At 45.9% G+C, this 23,027-nt stretch overlaps 1 protein-coding gene across 7 annotated transcripts in view; it reads right to left on the minus strand.

Annotated features, from left to right (window-relative positions):
- Positions 1 to 22,133, minus strand: part of RFTN1 (raftlin, lipid raft linker 1) — a 209,361-nt gene extending 187,228 nt beyond the window's left edge. Inside the window, exons 1-2 of one of the 7 annotated variants that reach the window (XM_035277855.2) lie at positions 21,867 to 22,133; positions 2,319 to 2,471 (exon numbers count right to left, since the gene is read on the minus strand). In XM_035277855.2, coding sequence (XP_035133746.2) covers positions 2,319 to 2,463 — 145 coding nt within the window. In that variant the 5' untranslated portion in view covers positions 2,464 to 2,471; positions 21,867 to 22,133. Of the gene's footprint in view, positions 1 to 2,318; positions 2,475 to 19,537; positions 19,651 to 20,373; positions 20,813 to 21,511; positions 21,587 to 21,866 lie in introns of those variants that run through there. The other 6 variants (XM_035277857.2, XM_035277859.3, XM_078354320.1 and 3 more) reach the window with 6 other exon arrangements.
- Between the last annotated feature and the right edge of the window lie 894 nt (positions 22,134 to 23,027).

The raw sequence follows: 23,027 nt of genomic DNA on the forward strand, positions 1-23,027 counted from the left end.
TCTTTCTCCTAGAAAGGATTGTTTTTTCCCCTAATCCTCCCACAATGTCCAGCACGCTATATGCACTCAAATATTCACTGAACAAATAAATGGAGGACCGAATGCATAACCAGCTTCTCTACATAATTGTGTGTTATGTTAGCTATAGGAGAGGCATTTACAGACTTGGTTTTAATAGGCTTGGGTGAAGGAACGGCAGCTGCACGCAGAGAGAAGGCATGGTCATGGGTGTCCACACATTTAAGATGGTGGTGGTGGCATAACTGACTCATCAAGGGCACCGGAAGGAAGCAATCGGAAAAGGAAGATGCTGGGTTCAGTTTTGGTGACTTCTTGGGGGAAATGCACAGAATATCCCTGAAGAGACACTCAGTTGTCCTCTCTCAGGGCTCAAGAAGCAGTTGAAGCCTCAGCACAGAGACAGTCACAGCAGAATGAGTAGCCGAGGAGGAAAGGAGGAAGAAAAACACGTGCAGACATGCCAGACACTGTGCTAGAGCTTCGCACATCTCTACCCCTTCCAATATTCACAACCGCCCCGCAACATGGACACCCGTGTTCCTCTCTACCCCTTCCAATATTCACAACTGCCCGCAACATGGACACCCGTGTTCCTCTCTACCCCTTCCAATATTCACAACTGCCCGCAACATGGACACCCGTGTTCCTCTCTACCCCTTCCAATATTCACAACTGCCCGCAACATGGACACCCGTGTTCCTCTCTACCCCTTCCAATATTCACAACTGCCCGCAACATGGACACCCGTGTTCCTCTCTACCCCTTCCAATATTCACAACTGCCCGCAACATGGACACCCGTGTTCCTCTCTACCCCTTCCAATATTCACAACTGCCCGCAACATGGACACCCGTGTTCCTCTCTACCCCTTCCAATATTCACAACCGCCCCGCAACATGGACACCCGTGTTCCTCTCTACCCCTTCCAATATACACAACCGCCCCGCAACATGGACACCCGTGTTCCTCTCTACCCCTTCCAATATTCACAACCGCCCCGCAACATGGACACCCGTGTTCCTCTCATACATGAGGGCACTACAGGCCAGCAAAGCTCAGTGATTTACCCAGTTACTCTGAAGCAGAACCAGGACTCAAATCCATGAACATGAAGGCTTTTCCCACTCATTCTCCTTTCTGCTCATAGAAGCTTAAAGAATACCCAGAATCCCAGGGAGAAAATGTGTTCAGATGAATTTATTACATAGTACCCAGTTTTTGCTCTCAAACTCCTGGGACCCAAAAAAGAAGAGCATGTTCTTCCTCTTCCAAAAACATGCCTTTGTGTTTTCTAACTTGTGATTAAAACCTGTTGCATTCCTCTTTCTTTTTTTTTCATTTGTATGAGTCTTCTGTCTACCACCAAATAGAACACTCCAAGATGGCAGGACACACGCCTCACAACCTCCCCCAACACTGGCCCAACACTCCACACACAGCAGGTGCTCAGCAAATGCTCTGATGCTGATGCTGACCATCCCTTGACAGTCTTCCTGGGCTATTCCCTGTTTCCTTAGTCCTTGGACATTCGTATGGTAGGTGACCTGACTCCCTCTGGCTTAGCTGAGGCAAGGCCAAGCCCAGATGAAGGAGTCCTCTTGCAAGAGAGCAGACAACAGGCAGGTGAGTTTGGGTGGAAAGGCAGATGGGCAGATTCATACGAGGAGAGAAGGTAAACCTTCCCTCTCCATGGGGCTTGCTATAAAACAGTCTGCAAACTGGTTGGCTCATGGATCAAATTTAGCTTATCCATGTGTATTGCTTGGTTCACATGATTTTCATTTGTCAAAATGTAACTAGTTGCTTTTTTTTTTTTTTTTTTTTGAGACAGTCTTGCTCTATTGCATCCAGGCTGGAGTGCAGTGGTGCCATCTTGGCTCATTGCAACCTCTGCCTCCTGGGTTCAAGTGATTCTCCTGCCTGAGCCTCTTGAGTAGCTGGGATTACAGACGCCCACCACCATGCCCAGCTAATTTCTTGTATTTTTAGTAGAGTCAGAGTTTCATCATGTTGGTCAGGCTGGTCTTGAACTCCTGACCTTAGTTGATCCACCTGCCTTGGCCTCCCAAAGTACTGGAGTTACAGGTGTGAGCCTCCACACCTGGCCATTATTTTTCAAAAAGTGAGAGATTTCACATAAAAATCTGAATCTCTATAAGCTGCCCCCTTGAGACAGGCCTGCCCTTTTCACTTCTTCACAGCCCCACCCATTCCAGCTCTCCAACTGCACCTCATCCCCTGCAGGCCCCTTCTGGAGACCCTGCCTGCCCCTGTCCACACGTACCCTGTGTACTCACCGGCACTCAGAGTCGTGAACTCCAGGAAACGGTATTCATAGGACACATCTATCTTGGTTTCCACCTGAGGCCTCTTCAAAGTTGAATAAATATTCCCGGGCCGTTTTTCATCACGTTTCTCTAACTTGTTCAATCCGCAACCCATTTCAGCAGCTGCTGGCCAAAGAAAAAGGTGGGGAGGTGATTTTTTTCCTGAGATTTTGTCTTTAAACACCCTAGTATAACAGAACCCATAATTCTCCTGAAGAATACATGACAGACCTCAGCCTTTATGAAACTCAGAGTATAATTTAATATATGACCTGAACACAGACGACTGTGCTCCGTACCCAGGCTGACTTCTGCTAAGATACTATTACCAGTCATCCTGAGATTCTTTTTTTAAGATGACATCAAAAGCATACCTGTTTTATATCTCTTTTTCCCCATCTGAGGAAAATAATACCTCCCACTGCCTCAGTTCCACTATAATCTGTATCCATGAATAAAAAATGGGATCTAAAAAGCAATATGGTGCATTATAGTGTCAACCCATCTATAAAAAAACAAGAGCTGTGTCACCTTCACTGTGGTTGCTAAGACCGAATAAGTTGTTGTTACAATTTCCAAACTCCAAGTCCTTTCTACCCTCAACAGTAATTATTTAGACAGGAAATTTATATTCATAAAACATCTCTAAAAGTAGATGGTAGTGTTTTTATGGGCCTTGTCTAAAAGTCCCCCTTTTTCTTCTTTTATAGACCAAACTGCAGGAAATAATAGTACGCATCCATGCTCTTAGAGCGTCATTTTAGACCAAAATGAAAACTGACTGAACACTAATAGCAGGGATAGAGCAATTGGAAGCAGAAATCCACGTGTATTAGAGCAAAGATCTGTAGTTAGAGTTTGAAAAGAAAATAAAGAACGTTAAAGTAATGTGCACATTAAAGTGAGCCCAGTTTCCAATCGTTCATGGGATTAAAAACAATGGAGGCTCTCTGTTTATTTGGGCAGAATGGCTTTCATTAAATAGCTTTTGATCCACTCCCCCAACTCCAGCAGAAGATATTTCCCTCTGTGTACTAAGCGTAAATGATGTTTCCCTCCTCTCTGGGGTACCACTGCTGCCATCAGAATGTATTTCACAAAAATATTAACCAGCCAAGAATATCACACACAGAAACACAGTGACCACTTCCTTTTAGAGATAAGAGTTTCCTTTTGCTTAATTCGTTTACAAGATACCCAGCTTCCTAAGGCAATTTGGCAAGCTCCAGAAAAATAAACTGAGCCTCAAAAAAGCAACGAGGGCATGGGACGGGCAGAGTGGAAGGAGGTGGTGTAACGGCAGCCAGGCTCTACTTTTCAGTCATTGAAAAAAGTCTGAAAGAATGGATGAGAACAGGAAGGCTTACTTATGCCTTAATAAGGGAACATTAGTATCCAAAGGGCCAGAGCAGACATGATTTATGTGCAATCTGTATGAACTGATTACTCGTAAAATACTCTGTAGCTCTGCAGATAAAACAGCTGATATGTAAAGGGCTGCATATTGAACTGCTGAAAAGCAAACCGGCTGGCATCCATGGGGCAAAGCAAACCGGCTGGCATCCATGGGGCAAAGCAAACTGGCTGGCATCCACGGGGCAATGCAAACTGGCTGGCATTCACGGGGCAAAGCAAACCGGCTGGCATCCACGGGGCAATGCAGAAGAGAAATGAACAAGGAAGCTTCTAAGTGCTGGGAACAGGTAACCTGGCGAGATGGGCACCATTACCACTAGAACGGAACTGCAAAGAGCCCAAAGTCTCGCCAAATCACTCATTCATGCAGATTTACTCGTGCCTACGACGGGCAAAGCATTATCAGCGATTCAGACAGTGTGGTCTTGTACTAGGCTAACCTCAAGGAGGTTAGGGGCCTAGAGAGGGTATTTGGGATGGGCTTTGCTGGACAGACTCCAAATGTGAGGATGCAGAGATGGAGGCACAGCAAGAGCAAAGGCACGAAGCTGCCCCATCTGAAGGGAAAGGGCAGGCAGCGCAGTTTGGAGAGGCAGCGTAGGGTTTCGGGTATCGAAGACCTGGACCCACCCCTAGCCCACATGGTGCCTTCGGGAGAATTAGAAAGAGGCACCCCCTCCTCTGAGGAATGCAGCCCTGTCCTAGCCATGCCTTACTATGCACAGCAAGATCTAGATCTAAGCCCCTGTCCTGACCCGCCGGGGTCAATCTTTATAACTGTCTGTGGCAGTGCTGCTTCCGAAGGGGGGAAGTTGAGCAAAATTGATTATGATTAGCTAGCCATATAAATAATTATGGAAATGGAGGCGAAGCTTTCTTAAAGAGGACCCCTAACTACAAAAGAAAATTTTGATAAAGTGGGCTATATTAAGATTTAAAAATTTTGTTCCTCAAAACGTACATTAAAGAGTGAAAAGGCAATCCAGAGACTGAAATAAGCTATTTGCAATACATTTGTCAAGTGGTGCACTGGTAAACCAGCTCTCCAAGAAAGAGAGGAAGCCCCGGTTTGTAGTTTGCCAATTTCTGTGGTGTAAACACACCCACCATGGCAGATTTCAAGCTGCCAAGCATGATGCTACCAAGGCAGAGTCAGGAAGAGATGCTAAAATCAGCTCTCAAAGGCCAGCATGTGTTGGCTCCTGCACACTAAGGCATTCATACAACGAAGGGCTCACATCCACCATGAACCAGAGGACGCCTAACAAATTGATAAGGAAAAGATACACTACCCAACAGGTGAAATGCAGACAGGTGAAATGCCTCAACAAATACCCATGAGGATGTGCAGATGGCTAAGGAACATATGAGAAGCTCAGCTTCATGACTCATCAGGGAAGTGAAGGGAAGACCACAGTGAGATTTAAGGCATCTACCAGAAGAGCTCAACATTTTAAAAACTGATAATACCAAGTGTTGGCAAGTATAAGAAGCAAATGAAATTCCCCTACACTGATGGTGAGAGTGTAAATTGGTACAAACCACCTTGGAAATCTGACAATATGTTGGAAAGCTGAATGTACACCTATCCTGTGACCCAGCACTTCCTATCCTGGGTATATACCAACAGAAATGTATACACATGGGCATCAAGAGATATGTACCAGAATGCTAATAGTAGTGCTATTCACACTGGCAGCATCCTGGAAACTGCCCAAACCCCTTCCAGGAAAATAGATAAATACATTGTGGTACTTTCACACAATGAAATATCATGAAGCAATGAAAACACGGAAACTAAGCTTCCACACTAATGAAGCTCAAAAATAAAAAGGGAGGAGGAGTGGGGCAGTCAGACACAAAGAGTTACATTCTTTCTTACTCCCTTTATACAGTTCCAAAACAGGCCACACTCATCTCCAGTGTTAGAAGCTGGGGTGCCGGTTACCCTTGGGAGAACAGTGACTGCATAGGAGGATGAGGGGGCTTCTGGGGAGCCAGCTTTGCTATTTCTTGATCTGCGTGCCAGTTACACTGGTGTGTTCAGTTTGTGATGATTCGCTGGGCCACTGAGCAGTCCCCATATTGAACTGTGTGATACTAAAAGGTTCAAAAATAATAAACAAATCTGTGACCTTACAAATGCACAGATACATCTCCAACAATAACGTTAGGATGGAATAAAGGCAAAACACAAAATCATGTACGTACTGGGTGTCAACTCCAGAATAAAAGCTGAAGCAACATTTACAGCAGTCCTGTTCATCTGATGCTAGCTCATCCAATAAAGCCACTTGTGTACACACTACAGAGTTCTGAAAAGGAGAAAGGACTCTTCTCTCTATCAGGCTGGTGGCAGGTTCTAAAGGGTGGCAGCAGGGCCCTGCTGGTGACTCTGACGGGAGCAAGGCTGAGTGAGGCATGGGTAGGCTGGCAAGCAGGGGAAGGCACTCACGCCCACCCTGCTGCATTACTCAGGTAGAGCTGCTTCACTCTGAAAGGCAGGGTGTTTGAAAGAAGGAACTTCTTCCTCAAAATCCTCCCACTTTTGCTACCTTATTATGTAAATTCTAGTATTACAGGTTCATTCCTTTGAAATCAGAATTACCTTTCCTAAGTATCTCCTTTGAAATGGCAAATCGCTCCATGGGAAGGACAACAAACAAAGCTCCTGGTAGCCACCACCACTTCAGTATGATTTTATTTTGTCCATTATTTTTAATTTAAATTTAATTTCTTTGATAAAGGACAGCTTCCCTGATAGCAGAAAGAAGAGGGTTACCAGGATGAGAAGAAAGATTTGGAAAGGATTGGGGTGGGGATCAGGAGAGTACCAAGAAGCATCAGAAAACTCTTGTGATTCATAACTTTTGAGTTTAAAGTTTCAATCAGACTGTCCCAACCTTGAGGCTTCTGCCCCAGCTCATCCCAAAGGGCACTGTGCTTGATATCACAGGACATAAAGGGGCTCTGAGAAAATCATCCATATGATCAGACACAGAAAAGATAAACAGTATGTGAAACCAAATTTGGCTTGAGGATGCGCCTCCAAACTTGAGTTATTACATAAGGCATTGCCACTTAGTTTAGTAGGTAACCTAAGTGAAAGTCTAACTTAGGATGTATAGTATGTAACAAATAGCTGAGTCTTAGCCAATCACAGCAGCAGAGATGCAGTCAATCACAGGCCGCGAACTAATGTAACCAAGCCCGCTGTCTCTGTACCTCACTTCTCTTTTCTGTACACCAAACACTGCCAGGATGTATTTCAGACAGGTCACTGAATGTGTTCTGGTTTTGAGGCTGCCCAATTTACAAATTTTTCTTTGCTCATTCAAACTGTTAGATTTAATTTGTATCAAGTTTTTATTTAAAGCAGCCAGCAGCAAAACTGTAATATCATTGAATCCTTGGGTCTCATGTTTTAGAGACTGATTTCTCTGGAGTGCATGCAACCCTGGTTAAGCAACTGTTCTGAAAGCACAGCCCTCTCTGGACAGGGAGACACAGGAAGTTGTTGCTGGCCATCAAAACCTTAGTGTGAATGTGCCTCTCCTACACTTTTGTGTAGAGGCAGCTACCCTGCTCTCTGCTGCCACACCTGCATTCCTTTTATTTCTCCCTGGATTCTTCCACCAAATCCTACCTGTCAAAATAGGAAAGACTTTTACATCATTCCAAAAATGTCTATACTATGCTCAAACCCAGTCAGAAAAATCTAGCTTACAAAAAGTAGGAAAAACAAGGTGTAACAGCGCCTTGCACATGATCGCAGAGTTTTGTAGACTGTACTATTTACCATGTGACGTTCCCAAACCACGCTCACATTAGAATCCTACAAGAGGATGGAGACAACAGATAGGTATGTTGCTTTTGAAGGCAGTGGGAGGGAAGGCAGAGGGAAGGGTCTAAGGAATAGCTCTGCCAGAGGCAGGTAGAAGACACGGATGTGCTGCACATTCCTTCACACAGACATTCAGGGAGTGTCTCGGTAGAAGGGTCTCTCTCACATGGGTCAAAGTCTCTGGCAAGGTAGAAGGTAAATGATAAGTAGGATGGTTTTTAAATGCGCCTCCAAAATCCACTGACACTCCTATTGAGCCTATGAGAAGTGGGGTCTATGTCAATTCCCCTGCATTTGGGCTCCATGACTATTTGACCAATAGAATATGTGAATAACACAGTTCCAGTTTCTGGACCCATCCTTAAGAAACAGAGTATTCACGCCCTGACTCTTGGGATGCCTACTCTTGAAATCCAGCTACCATACCATGAGAAAGCTCAAGTAGCCCAAAGAAGGGCCCATGTGGAGAGGAACCGACAGCCAGAACCAACTTGCTGGCCATCTTGCCAGCAAGCCATGTTGGAAGCACATCTCTGCCTAAGTCAAGCTGCTGATGCCATGCTAAGCAAAGACAAGCTGTTTCACCAAGCCCGACCAAAGCTGCAGATTCCTGAGCAAAATAAGCTACCACTGTTGTTTTAAGCCTCTAAGTTTTGGAGTGGTTCATTTATACCGTAAGCAACTTATACACTAAGTCTGCTCAAAATGACCATGGCCTGACACCTTCTTGGCACCTGCTGAAGTTGGCCTGGTTTTATGGTTCCTGTTTCAGCCATTCACCCTTTGAAGGGCATCTGAGTTGTTTCCAGCACTGGCTGATTATGAATAAAGTGGCTATAAACATTTACATAGAGGTTTTCATGTGGACATAAGTTTTCATTTCTCTAGGGTAAATACGTAAGAGTGGGGTTGTTGGGTTATATGGTAAGTGCAGGGGCCCTGTTAATGAAACATGTTTCTCTTTACACATGCAGGATGGCCAGATGCTGCTGCCATGACAGGTGTATGGCAAGCGAGACCCCTCAAAGACCAGCAGACTAGCCCCTGCTCAACTGGGGTATCAGCTCACTAGGTGGAATCATGCCCAGAGGAGCTATTCACTGACTATTTCTCCTGTTGTTCTTCGTTTTTGTAAAGAACGCATGCTAAAAGTCACCTGTGTCTAGTGAGACTGCCCCAGTTCTTCATCTGCGCTCCAACCTACTCCCACAGCTCCATCCTTCCAAATTCCGATGCTTGCCTCCCATTGACACCTGATCAATCAGGTTACCTGTTTTATGTGTGAGTTCATTGTTGGATCAGCTTTGACTAACAGTTCTCCAGGCATTTGTTTCTCTTTTTATATTTTTGTCTTCTCAGCAGACATCCCTGCAACTATGTGTATGGGTCTCTCAAGTATCAAAGTACCAAGAAAAACTTTCCAAGAAATCTTCAAAGGTAGAGAGGAAATGGAGAAAGTCTTTCCCCATTCCTATGAAACAGTGGGGAAATAGTCAAAATATACATACAATTATCTAGCAGAAATTGGTAAGGGTAATTAGGAAATAGATGCTTTCTAGAGAGGAAAATAAGGTAATTGGAACAAGGTTGCAAGAAGAGGATGGGTAGACATTGCAAATGATCTGGAAGCAAAGATCCCTTAAATGTGATGTTCTGGAAACATTTCTGGCTGAATCAAACCTAAACTGGGATGTCTCTTTGGTACAAGGTGTACAGGCTTCCTACAGGAGCTATCAGTTCCATGAGGGAGGAAACTTATGTTCCAAATTCATTAATCCCTCCATTCATTCAACACATATTTATTAAGGTCTGCTTTGACTCAGGCATTTGGTTAGGAAACAGAAAAACTGGGAAGGCCAGGCCCTGCCCTCAGGGAGATCACCGAGACAATGAGCAGATACCCATGGTGTGGTGTGGCTGACTGTTCTGGAAGTCTGGACAGAATGCGGGAGCATTCAGAGCAAATGACTGCTATAAAAAAAACACAGAGATGGGTGTGGTAGTGTGCACCTGTCATCCCAGCTACTTGGGAGGCTGAGGTGAGAGGATCATTTGAACCCAGGATTGCAAGGCTGCAGTGAACTATGAGCACACCACCGCACTGCAGCCTGAGTGACAGAGCAAGACTTGTCTATGACAAACACACACACAGATACACACACAAACACTGCACATTGCCAAATACTAGGCTCCAGAAGAAGCTGACCAACAATCAGGCACAATGTCCTGTGTCATTTAAAATGCTGAAATGTCTAAATTACTATTTTAAAATATTCTAATTTGTTTCTGAAATGCTTCCCAAAACGCCCATAAAAACACTGGAAAAACACTTCAAAAGGGTCACCTTCTTAAAAGATGATTTTTCAGCTGCAGTGTAGAAAAGCCTTAGTTTAAAAGTTCATTTTTACTATCAACTAACATGCACACATTTAAATAATGGGGACAATAAATGTAGTTATATTTTCAAATACAAATTAGTTTCATTAAGAGTAAGCCCTCATTTGCCATACTTGCTGCTAATCTGAGGCAGCCTATAAAGCTAATTTTAACAAATGCCAACAGCTCGTCACAAGCAACCGGAGACGGGGCAATTATAAGCAAACCCATTTTTTATTTCTACTCTCAAATTCTGTATTTGGAGACTCAAGCATGTTTATTACTTCATCCAGTCATCCAGAGTAAGGACTTTTCATCCAAATAAAGAAGTCTTTACATGATAACGACGTCTCTCTAGATCCAGAAATATAAATTAAACTTAAAAGTTCAGTCGAGTATTCAGATGGTGTCAGATTTTGCTGTCCTGCAACGGAGTCTAAGAAACTCCAGGATAACTAAAATGTCCCCGGTGAAAGTGTTCCTGATCCAATGCCAAGTGTAAAGAACAATCTAGATCAAACTATATTAATGTATGGTACCACTCTTTTTAAGTGTCTGTGTATTTGTTTACAAAATCCACATTTTAAAAAAACTAGCAGGACATAAGCCACGTGTGAGCAGAACTTTTTTTCTGGGTGATGACACTATGGGCTACATTTTCAAGTTTTCTTGGTTGAGCGTGCATTATTGTCATGGTCGAATCAATAAGGGGCACCTTGAGAGGCCTAGGCAGGTGAATCACTTGAGCCCAGGAGTTCAAGACTAGCCTGGGCAACATGGAAATACTCTGTCTCTACAAAAAAAAATTTTTTTAAGAAGTTAGCTGGGCAGGGTGCCATGTGCCTGGGGTTCCAGCTACTCAGGAAGCTAAAGCGGGAACATCACTTGAGTCCAGGAGATTGAGGCTGCAGTGCGCTGTGATCTCACCACTGCACGATACTTAGTGCACAGCCTGGGCAACAGAGTGAGACCTTGTCTCAAAAAAGAAAAGAAAAGAAAACAATAAGGAAATCACAGCCAGCCTCCAGGACGGTCCTCCATGACCCTCCTGGTATTCACACCCTTGCGCGGTCCCCTCCTACACTGAATAGGGCTGACTTGTGTAACCAGTAGGATATGGTGGAAATGAGTGTGATTTCCCAGGCTAGGTTATAGGAAACATTGTGGGTTCTATGTCACTCTCCCAGACCTCTCGTTCTGGGGGCAGCTAGCTGCCATGTTGTGAGGCTCTATCAGCCAGATGGAGAAGTTCCCTCTGCAGGGCAACAAGGCCTCCTGCCAATAGCCAGCACTAACTCGACACCCATGTGGAAGTGGGTCCTACAGCCTTTAGCCCAGCCGACATCCTCATGGCAACCTCATGAGAGACCCTAAGTCAGAACCACTCAGTTAAGCCACTTCTGGAGCCCACTTCTGGAAACCATGCAAGAGAACATGTTTGCTGTTTTAAGCCTCCAGGTTTTAGGATAATTTGCCACCCATCGATAGATAATTAATCCAGGCAGTTCATGTTAAAAGTCTTGCTCCTAGATGAGAAGTGGCATTGTGGAGTGGTTGAGAGCTGACTCCTCAGCTGCCAAGTTTTGGAGTAATTTTTTACACAATAAAAGACACCTAATAGGAGTGGTGTTTGCATCATAAAAAGAAAACACTTGCCTACCCAACTCCTCCAACTCCCACAACTTACCACCATCTCAGTCCATCTCAGCAGGGGTGTGAACCCAAGTCCATCTCTGCTCTGCTGCTCTCCTGTTACCCTTCCCTAAAAATCGCTCCCACTCAGAACCTGCTACTCAACATGTGGACCTCAGATCAGCAGCAGCTTCTGGGATCTTGTTAAAAATGCAGAATCCCAGGCCTCATCCCAGACCTGCTGAATTAGAATCTGTATTTGAGCAACAAGCGATTCCTTATAGTTTGAGAAATGCCGGACTGTCGCAGTGGCTCTTAATCTTGACTGCACCTTGGAACCAAGTGGAAAGTTGTTAAAAGCCCTGATGCTCAGGCACTTAGGGGTGGGGTCACAGCACCATTACTTTTTAAACCCCCAAGTGATGCTAACACGCAGCCAGGGTTGAGCATCAGTGCTCTTGGGGCAAACCCCATCTTTTCCCACTCCTAACTCCCTCCAATCTCCTAATAGCCAGGAACAGTGGGTCCCAGGGTCCTCCTACAGACTCACATCTGAAACTGAGAACCACAGTTCAGGGCTCATCCACGCTGTTCTGCTTAGTTCCAGGTCCCTCAGTCTCTTGAATCTCTTTCTACCTCAGATGCCCCTTCCCTGTCTCCTCTGCCATCCTCCCAGGCAAGCACAGGCACCTCCTACATTTCCGTCCTCCTCCGTCCTCTTGCCTCACTTTTCCAAAATTATTTTAATTATAAACCACTTCAAACATATGGAAAAGTACAGAACATGAGATGCCTGTGGACCCACCACCTGGATTTAACAAGTGCTTGCATTTTTACCTTCTTTGCTTCAGATCTTTTATTTTTGCATAAACAGACTTCTTGGACACAGCCCTCACACCATTCCCTTTCTTTCTATCTTTCTATCCCTGCGTGCACTCTTTCACAATCTATATATAACACACAGAACAACATATGGCAGAGATCTGAGGATTTCTCAGCTCATAGCACCCTTAGTTTCTCTGTACATTTTTTAATGGCACACCCTAGACTTAAAAAAAATACCCAATACTTCCTTTCATTAAGTAGTTAGGTTCAAACAATACTTATTCACAACCTAATAACAGCAGCCTTTCAAAAAAAAAAATAGCACACACAAACTGAAAGAAGAAATATTTTTCTTTCATTCTTAACCACGATTACCTACTAACGGGATGTGTGCATCTGTTGGATACTGTGCAACTTCTCAAAACTTGGAACCACACTGAACACCCCCATCCTAATTTCCAGTTCCACGCTGATTTTCTTAGCAATGACCCAAAATGTAGCTTGTAAAGATATGACATCATCAAGAGTAATATGGTAGTGTCAGCTGTTGATATTGTGAAGTGCCTCCAGCTAGCAGTTAGCGTGGTATCTGACAGATGTTAAGAAATGCTGCATCTTCCTCAAAAATGTAAACTATCCCTTGGCCACCCCGTGAATTTACTGCAGTGCCTTGGGGTGTCTTAGCACAGGATTTGGGAACCACCAATACACAGTATTATGTGTGTTCAAAAATGTTACTTACATGCTGTTGTCTTCCCCTTAGCACTCACACTCCCTCTCTTGCCCTAACTTAAGCTGCTCCAGGAAAGAGCTCCCCAGTCTCCTTCCCAGCCTGTCTGTCTTCTCTCCAGCTCCAGGCAGACATCTCCAAGGAATGGTCTCAACATCTCCACCGGAACTTTCTCTCTTTACCTGAGACTTTCTCAGCACTTCTGGAAGAATATGCCCCAGGGAATACAGCCCCTTGCCTGACAAGCCGGCTCCTCCTCCTGCATTTCTTGTCCAGGCCCCAAACCCCAGTATCAGCCCGCTGCCACCACCATCCTCACCCTGACATTGGCCCACCCAGAGCTAGTGGATGCTATCCATTCCCCTACTTTTTTCTCCAAACCAATCTGCCATCTCAACAGCAATCAATGCTTTCCTGCAATCTGGCTCCCCCCATCCATCTAATTCCTGTCTCCAGCTTTTCCCACATTAACCATTTTACACCACACAAGTGGCTCAAAGAGCATAATCACATCCGCTGTGCAGCCTGGAGTCCTCAGCCTCGATCTCACTCCACCCTCCCTCCTTTCCAGTCCTACCTCCCATTGTTTCCCTTCACAATTGACCCCAGGGTCAGGTCAGGCTAAGCTACTGCAGTCTTTTGTACACACCCAGAACTCACCAGCACCACCCTTTTCCTCTAGCGGACCTCCACCTGACATTCCTTTCCTGTCCCTCTCATCCTTCATCCTCTGTATTAGGCTAGGTTCTCCGGAGAAACAGAACCAGTCAGGTGTGTGTGTGTGTGTGTGTGTGTGTGCACGTGCATGCGCGCGCGCACGCGCGCCCAGATAGAAAGAGACCAAGAGAGATACTTATTATAAGGAATTGGCTCATGAAATTGGGGGGCTGACAAGTTTAAAATCTTCAGGGAAGGCCAGAAGTTTGGAAACCCAGAGAATAGTTGATGTTGCGATCTTGAATCCAAAGGCCATCTGGAGACAGAATTCCTTCTTCCTTGTGAATCTCAGTATTTTTTCTTAAGACTTTCAACTGAATGGATGATGCCCACCCACATGATGGGGCGTAATCTGCTTTACTCCAAGTCTTCTGATTTCAAAGTTCATCCTGCCTAAAAAATAACTCACAGCAACACCTAGACTGGTGTTTTCCCCAAAACTAGGCACCATAGCCTAGGAAAAACTGACATAAAATTAACCATCACATTCCTTCAAGGCTGAACTCTAACAGGATTGCCACTCTAGACCATTGATTCATCCCATAAATGAGTAATGAGCACTTACTATAGGCAACTCCCTGTTCTAAATACCAAAGTAAAGCAGAGAGATTCACACAGTGAAAGAACAAGCCTGCCCTCGTGGACCTTACCTTCAGAAGCCGAGAAACAGACAGCAAACAAATAAAAACAACACATGAAATTCCATTTTTAATGTATGCCACTGGAAAAAAAGATGCAGCAGGGAGAGGTAGCAATCACAGGAGGAGGTACAATGTTTTAAATATGGGGGTCGGGAAAGGCCACACCCAGAAGGTGGTATTTAAGCAAAATCATGAAGAAGGTCACAGAGAGCCGGGGGATAAAGGGGAGGGTGGACCAGGCAAGGCAGCAGCAGATGCAAACAAGCTGGGGTGTGGGGCCCCCGGGAGGTCAACCAGACCTCAGGGTGAAGCCAGACAGGGCTGGGGAGGCAGAGCACAGGCCTGGCTGGGCTATGAGGACGTCAGCTCTACCGTGACTGAGCTGGGAACCTCTAGAAGGTTTTGAGCTAAGACATCAATTACTCTGGCCACGACCAGCCATGAGAGTGGGGAGCCTAGATGACAGTGGGTAGAGGTGTGAGCAGTGGTCACCTTCTGAGTATGTTTTGAAGGTGGAAAATGCGATTGACTGATTTGGAAAAAAGAGGATGAGCAAAAGAGGGCATCCAAGACACCTCTAGAATTGGTCACCAGCACCTGCAAGGCTGGAGTGGCCCTCTTCTGAGATGGGGAGAGGAAACCAGGAGTTAACTCCATGTTAACTCCATCCACGCAGAGGTGTGCAGTGGGCTGCGGGATGTACCATTCTGAGTTTAGGGCAGAGCTCCAGAGCTTGTGGTAATGCCTCATCTTCCCACATGACAGCAAATTTCTGGAAGGCAGCAAGCATATCTTCTTCATCCCCACCAGCAGCTATTCCAATGCCCTGCTCCTAATAGATGCATGATAAATACCTACTTAGCAGCATCTTTTGGGAATCGGAAAGACACTTATCTGGTACAGGATGGAAAAGTGCATTTGGAATATTCCATCTGTGGCTCTCAAATTCCCTTTCTTAACATTACAGCACAGGGGTTGGTTATACAGGCTCTGGAACCAGGCTGCTGAGGTTCAAATCCTGGTGCCCCTATTTCCTAGCTGTATGACCTCAAGGAAGCCATTTAATCTCAGTTTTCTCATCTGTGAAATGGGTACAACTGTAACATCTACTTCCAGGTGAGGACTAAATAAAGTAGGGTGAGTTAATATGTAATAGGGCTCAGAAGAGCTCAGACACATAGAAACAGCAGTATAAATGTTAACCATTTAGTACTCTACTAGGATTACTTGTTGCCCATTATAAAGATGACTTTTGACCCACTCTGGCCTGTAGTCATGATTATACCACACTGAAAAGGGCACTTATAAGGTATCATAAGATACTGGAAAATCTCAGAAGACCTCTCTAAATTAAAGGAGCATTTAAATAAGCAACCTAATTTCTTGTAATTTATATTTCCAAAATTTGCTAATACATGATATAATCAGGTTCCATTAACCAGAGTCTATGATTAACCAAATCTCTTCTTACTCAACTTTCTGAGTAAGATCTATTACAACACTTCCCCCAAACCTGAGGAACTTGCGTTCTATTCCATAAAACTTGAAGGATTCCCCAGGACAAAGGGTAAAAGGCAAAGTAGGGAGTTTAAACACACACACACGTGTACACACACACACACACACACATGCACACGAATAAAAGCTGATAGGCCCCCATAAAGAATAAATTCTAACCCTAAAGGAGGTCTGCCTATGGAACAAGATAGGACATTTCAAGTGTAAATGCCAGAGAAAGTTGTCAGTGAGGTGCAGCTGGCTTCCTGGTTGAAGAAGTGTGGAAACCTCTGATATGGGATCATAAAATAGCATCAGTTTGTCGGCGTCAAACAGCAAAGCCAAGCATAGCTTATGTTGATTTCCCACTTCTGGCTGGACCTGCTGCTTGGGAACACCTGAGGAGTGGCGTCCTCTCTTCTGTGAGCCTGATTCTGGAGTACAATACACCACAGCAGAGGCAACAGCCACAGTACCAGCCCCCAGTGTCCTGTGTAACCGGGACACCAAAGCTGCCAGCCTTCCCCGTAACTCCCTGCACTCTGGAGGCAAGTCAAATCCAGGAAAACCCCAAACAAAGCTTTCAAGTACCCCAAATGGTGTCTCCTCCATTTCAGTCCTGGCGGGTAGCCATCACTGCAGAATGTGACCTGATTTTCCAGCTCTTTGGTTCTGGCCCACTGAGAGTGATTTTTCCTCCTGAATTCAGCCCAGGTGGGGAGTAAGTCACACAATTGCATATTTAAAAGCTGAACTGAATTCTTATTTGGAGAGCAGGGAATTAGCAGGGTTCAAGCAGTGGTTATCGCTAGTCTGCTGTACAATCTTTTATGAGAAAGTATCTTGATAAAATATGCATTGCTAATAATGAAAGCCCCTTTGGGGCCCAGGAGAAAAGGGAGACTCAAATGTATGTCAAAAACTGAATGTGAATGGGAGGAAAGATCACAGGCACGCACACACACACCTTTTAAAGGTAAACATAAAAGCAACATTTGGCTAAATTTATCCCTTTGTCAGTGAAAAATAGCATAAGCCCTACCTAGCAAAGCATGTTATCAATTCTTAAACCAAAGGGTAAAAAAGAAACACTTACCATAGAGCAGAACTATCAAACAGAACTCTCAGCAATGATGAAAATACTATGTGTGCTAACCAATTCAGTAGCCACTAACTACATGTGACTCTGGGTTGAAATGTGGCGAGTGAGACTGATTTTTAAATTTTCTTTTATGTTAATTCATTACATTTAAATGTAAATGTAAATAGCCACATGTAACTAGTGGCTACTAGCTTGGCTCCAGACACTCAAACCCAATAGCTGGCAATGTCTTTCTGTCCCTTCAATAAAATTGTAATCCTAATCAACTGATACTATTTTAAATTATCATCAAAATTAGTATAAGACCCTGGCTGTGTCAGTAAGCTTAAGACAAAATGAAAACAAACTAACTAACAAACTAAAAAATCTAAAGAAAATGATTCCAGTGGATCATTTCCTGGAACTTTGCTCTGATTATCTAGTTTACATTTCTATTTATACCATGGCTTTGTGTATTTGGAAATCCATGATGTAGACAGATTTTGCCTTCAAAACACCAGAATGTCACAGTCTCTTCCCTTAAGGTCTTAGAAAAATACAAACATGAACTTAGGGAAAGTTAATCTCACAAGCTTCAGTTTCCTCAAGGCTGAAGTGAAGACAGCATCAGTACTCGCCTTTCATAAGAATTAAATTCAGATAACGTGTACAAAGTGATTCGGCCTCTCAATGAGAAACATGGCCTGTCAACACCCCTCTTACTGTCCTGGCTGAGAAAATGGGCCTGTGCCCCTCAGGTCCTCTAATACCTTAGTTCCTCTCTGTGGTGCCAACAGCCAAACCTTGCCTTGACTGGCCCAGGAAGCGGGAAGTGAACCTATCTGCCTGGGTGGGACTCCAGGATGAATTTTTGGCATCTCATCAAGGTGTCTCAGAGCTGATCAGCAGGTGGCAGCTATAATTCTTAGTATTTTATTAACAATATTAAAATCTGTGATAAAGAGAACAGTGTTAATACAATGAAAGTTTACAATGAGCAGAATTTTCCTAGGCCCAAACCCTTTGAATGTGTTTTCCAAGCCATTCATTGTAAAGTGCCCTCTAGTAAAAATACATCTTGGAGCACTGACATCTTGACACCCACTGCCAACCTCCAGAGAGTCAACCACCCAGAAGGGTATTACGAGTCACAAAATCACTCAGTCAATGTTTACTGTGCCCCTACCCTGTGTCAGGCACCGTATTAGGCTTTTAAAGAGGGAAACAGTCCCTAAACACAGGATAACGTCTTAAGACCCTGAGCTGCCTGCCAGCTGACCCCTGCAAAGCTTGGTCAGCCCTGGGACACCTTGATGAGATGCCAAAAATTCATCCTGGAGTCCCACCCAGGCAGACAGGTTCACTTCCCGCTTCCTGGGCCAGTCAAGGCAAGGTTTAGCTGTTGGCACCACAGAGAGGAACTAAGGTATTAGAGGACCTGAGGGGCACAGGTCCATTTTCTCAGCCAGACAGTAAGAGGGGTGTTGACAGGCCATGTTTCTCATTGAGAGGCCGAATCACTTTCACAAGAGAGTCATTCTCTGAGTCTTCACAAAGCCAAATCTGACCTGCCCCACAAAACAAACACAACCCCTTTCAATAGCTGGCCGTCCAAGCCAGTGAAGTCCAAGGGGAATCTCCACCAAGTTAATATCAACCATACCAGCAGACCAGAAATCCCCTGGGAGTTTCCAGGCAGAAGCTTAGTCAAATTCTGTGGGGCTTGGGGTTATTTTTCTTTTTATAGAAAGCACTCAATCAATCTTCCTTCACAACCAAGGGTACATTCCCCCATGGAATTCCCTTCTCTGAAGATATCTAAAAATAAAATATTCATCTGATCGCCTGCAATAATTTCAGTTTAAACCCATTTACAGGCAGAGTCAGGGACTTCCTATGGCCCATCCACCTATGAAAACAGCATGTTCCCCACTGCCTCAGGTTTCCTCTGGCCCCAGAAGAACACTAGTCAAAGCATGTTCTTGACGAAGATAGGAGACAGGATCGTAGTATCTAAAACCTCATACTTGGTATTCTTCGCTGGTGAGAGTGTAAAATGGCATAACCATGTTGAGAAAAGGTCTGGCAGTTTCTTATCAGGTTTCCATATACCTCCTCTATGACCTAGCAATTCATTACTAGGTGTTTACCCACAAGAAATGAGAACACATGTCCCTAGGCAGACTTTACACAAATGTTTACAGCAGCTTTATTCACAATAAGCAAAGAAAGAAAGAAAGAACCACGAATAATCCCTGTGTCCGTTCACAGAATATACAAACTGTGGAGTAGACATACTCCGGAACATAAGTCAGCAATAAAAAAAGATCAAATCACGGATACGACACAAGTAAATCTAAAAACACAGCAAGCTTTACACAATATTGTAGAATTCCATTTCTATGAAGCTCAAGAACAAGCCAGACTCACCTATGATGAGATACAGGGCAGTGGCTGCCACTGAGAGGGTGAGGGCAGAGAATGAGAATAGGATGAAGGCACTTGCTGGGGTGACAATAACATTCTCTGTCTTGAGAGGGACTAGGGTTACACAGGTGCATGCATCTGTCAAAACATTATGCAAATGGTACTCTCCAGATTTGCACATTTCACTATACGTATACAAATTTTACCTTAAGGAAGCCATAAATACATTTTGAAGTCTAAATATAAAATGTGTACTGAAATGTTTAGGAATGACCTGCACCAACATCTGTAATTTACTTTAAAATCATAAAATAATCAGCCGGATGTTTTACGAATGGATACCGGGATGGATAAATGGGGGAGGTGTGTAGTTCCAAATATGGCAAAATGTGAATTCGATTCTAGGCGTATATATTCAGGTGGTCACCGTTCTTGCAACTTTTCCATGTCTTAAAGAATGGGATGGGGATAGAGCCACAGTATCCACACCTTAGTCCACCAAGTTAGATATTTGGCAAAGCACCCATGCCCCACCAAACCACGGGACAACATAGTTCCAACTCGCCTGAAAAGTGAAGGCTGGAAGAACACAAGCAGCTTTATGGGAACTCACATCACTCATGCCAAAGATTTTTCTGCTTGTTTCCCTACAGACAAAGCAATCATTTGAATGTAAGCCAAAAATTCCTGCTCAAGAGGAAGAAAAAGAACTCACTGACTTGTATTCCCAATTTATTATCTTTCAATTCCTGTACCAAATCTACTAGCTAACTGCATAGCACACCACTTCCATTTGCCCCATGCCCATACAGCCAAAAAGCAAACAAAGAAAAACCAACCTAGTGACTTGATACACAAATGCAGCCAGAGGATGACGTCCCAGGGGCTTTGAATTTCTCCGGAGGGCCAGAAACCCCACTGAAGGCAAAAGGGGATGCAGAGGTCCGTCTGAGGTTAAAGTGATTTCACTGAGGTTAGAGCACACGCACCAAAGAGCCCCAAACAGCCTGCTTCGTTACCCCTCTGTGGGGTTTGGTGGCATCTGGGGTCACTTGAACTTCGTTGGAATTCAGCTGTTCAGAAGTACAAATTAGGAATCCCGGCAGTGGGGGAGAAGGGGGGAACACAGTGGCCCTACCCACAGGCCCATAGGTCGCTCACATTACAGCCAGCTTCCTTCCTGGCAAGGCCTTACTTATCCTGAGATGACACACGATGGCAGGGCTTGGAAGATGCCTAGTCTGAGCGCCCAGCCCCTGAAACAGCTGTACCGACTACAAGGGAGCTGTTGCTGGAAACTGGGGTGGCCACTGAGAGACTGCGCCAGACTTTTTTTTTAAAAATACTTTTTTGTTTTTAAGCCCCTAAAGAAACTCACTGACACCACCCAGCGTCCCGAGGGATCATACACAACCACACAGGGCAGCTAAGGGCAAGCACAGAGGCATCGAGAGACAGCAGGGAGCGCACTTGGGTCTACAACCTTGGCCTCCAGGAGGTTCTTGCTGCCAAAGGCAGCGACACCCGAGGTGAAGGGCACCAGCCCCGGCCTAGGATCCGGGTGCACGTGCCTGACAACGGGGCTTCCTGAAGTACAAAAGCACCTCCTCCTTGTTCGCACCCACAGTCATGCTGGCGTCCCTTGAGTCTAGAGAAGTGGGTTAAGACAAGGAGGAAAAAAAATCCCTTACAGAAGGAGAGCTCCCCGTTTTCAGTACTGAGGACTCTCCGTGCCCTGCATCCTTGTGCCTCTGGTGGCTCGGGCGCTTTCTCCGAGCGCGCGGCTAGTCTGCTCCTACCCGTCCAGCACTTCTGTTCCCAAAGCAAACCCACCCCAGGGCACACGCCGAGGGGCAGCCAGGCACCACCTCCACCCTGCCCCACCCCAGCTGCGCACATCCCTGAAACCTGGACTCTGAGACGAGCTCCCACCTGTTCTTTTCCGAGGACCCCTGAGGCAGCGTGTCTTAGACCCACCTGTAGCCTCCAAGCTCCCCCACCTCCGTGTCCTTCCTAAGCTCTTCTGAGCCAGCAGAGCCCACAACCCCCCACAGGCTGCTCCGGAGTGCCTCTCCCTACATCACTCCAGGAATGACTCCCCCACACCCTACAAAAAAAAGTTGGCCCAAGATCCAGGCGTCCCTCCGATCAGCCCAGGTCTCCATCGACCCGGGCCAGGGAGCTCCTCTGGCAGCCCCGGAGCCCCGGCACAGAGCAACCTTCAGGGAGGCGCCACGCGTGGTTCCCGCTACCCGCCAGGAACCCCGTCCACTGGGCAAACGGAGGGGCCTGCGCCGGTCGACATCCCAGGCCCTGTCGCGCCCCCACCTACCGTATGGGACCGGAGGAGGAGAAGGCGCGGGCGCGGGCTCCCAGAGACAGCGTGATCCGTCCCGGGAGGAAAGTTTGTGCCATACAGAGGAGGCAGCAGGGGGAGGACGTGGGCGCCAGTGGGTGGAGGGCGGTGGCGCCGCGTGCTCGTGTGTCTGTCCCTCTAGCGATCGGTGCGTCTGTCCCTCCCCAGAGACCGCGGCCGCAGCGCTGTCGCTCTCTGCACCCTGCGCCCAGCGCGCTCCGGCTCCAGCCCCGACGCGCCCCCGCCGCTGCCGCCGCGCGTCCGCCGGCTACACTTCCTCTTCCTCTGAACTCATGTGCAAAATATGCTGCGCTGCATCTTCAGGGAAAGCCGCGCGGCCCCTGACAGCAGCCGCTGGAGCGGTGGACCCGCCCAGCTCTCCCTGCGCCCACTCGGAGTTCCGCGGTCACCTCCACGTGGCCGAGCTGCCAGCGACCCTGGCAGCCGCAGGACCCAGGGGTCAGAGGCTCAGGGATCCTCCCTCCCAGCCCCTCCCAGACAAGGTTGTGTGCTGGCAGAAGAGAGCATGGGAGACTAGGGTCCCTCAAGATTTGAGCCGGGATGCTGGAAGGGCGACTGCCATCAAGGTGCTGATGGCTGGGGGGGGGGTGGGGCAGACTTGGGAGAGGACCATTTCTCCACCCCATTCTACAGGTGGGAGCATCCCCAGACATCTCAGGTGCTACCAGAATCACTCCTTGGGAGTTAGTGCTTCAGGAAAGGGTAATGCCACTGTCTCCCTTGCCACCTCCTAGGCTAAGTACTTAAGATGTCCAGAGGTTTGAGAAGATGTGGAGAATCATCTTGTGTGACAACTTGAGGCAGCTAAGGAGAAAATTATACAAGGAATGAAGCACCAGTAAACCAGCCTGCATTAGTAAAGTGAAGATGTGTGGAAGGAGCTGTTAGAAAAGATTTTCTTCCTAAAACTAAACCAAGTACTGGCACATAGTAGGTGCTCAGGGTTTAAGAGGGGAATCACTTACCCAAAGTCACACAGCCAGTAAGTACTGAAGCCGGGGTTGGATTTCTGGCTTCAGTACTTACGGGCTGTGTGACTTTGGGTAAGTGACTTAACTGCTCTGGGCCTATTTGTCACATAGCACTTCTTCATGGGTTATTATATTTAAAGTGTTT

The sequence above is a fragment of the Callithrix jacchus genome, chromosome 17 (genome assembly GCF_049354715.1).
Source record: "Callithrix jacchus isolate 240 chromosome 17, calJac240_pri, whole genome shotgun sequence".
Classification (NCBI taxonomy): domain Eukaryota; kingdom Metazoa; phylum Chordata; class Mammalia; order Primates; family Cebidae; genus Callithrix; species Callithrix jacchus.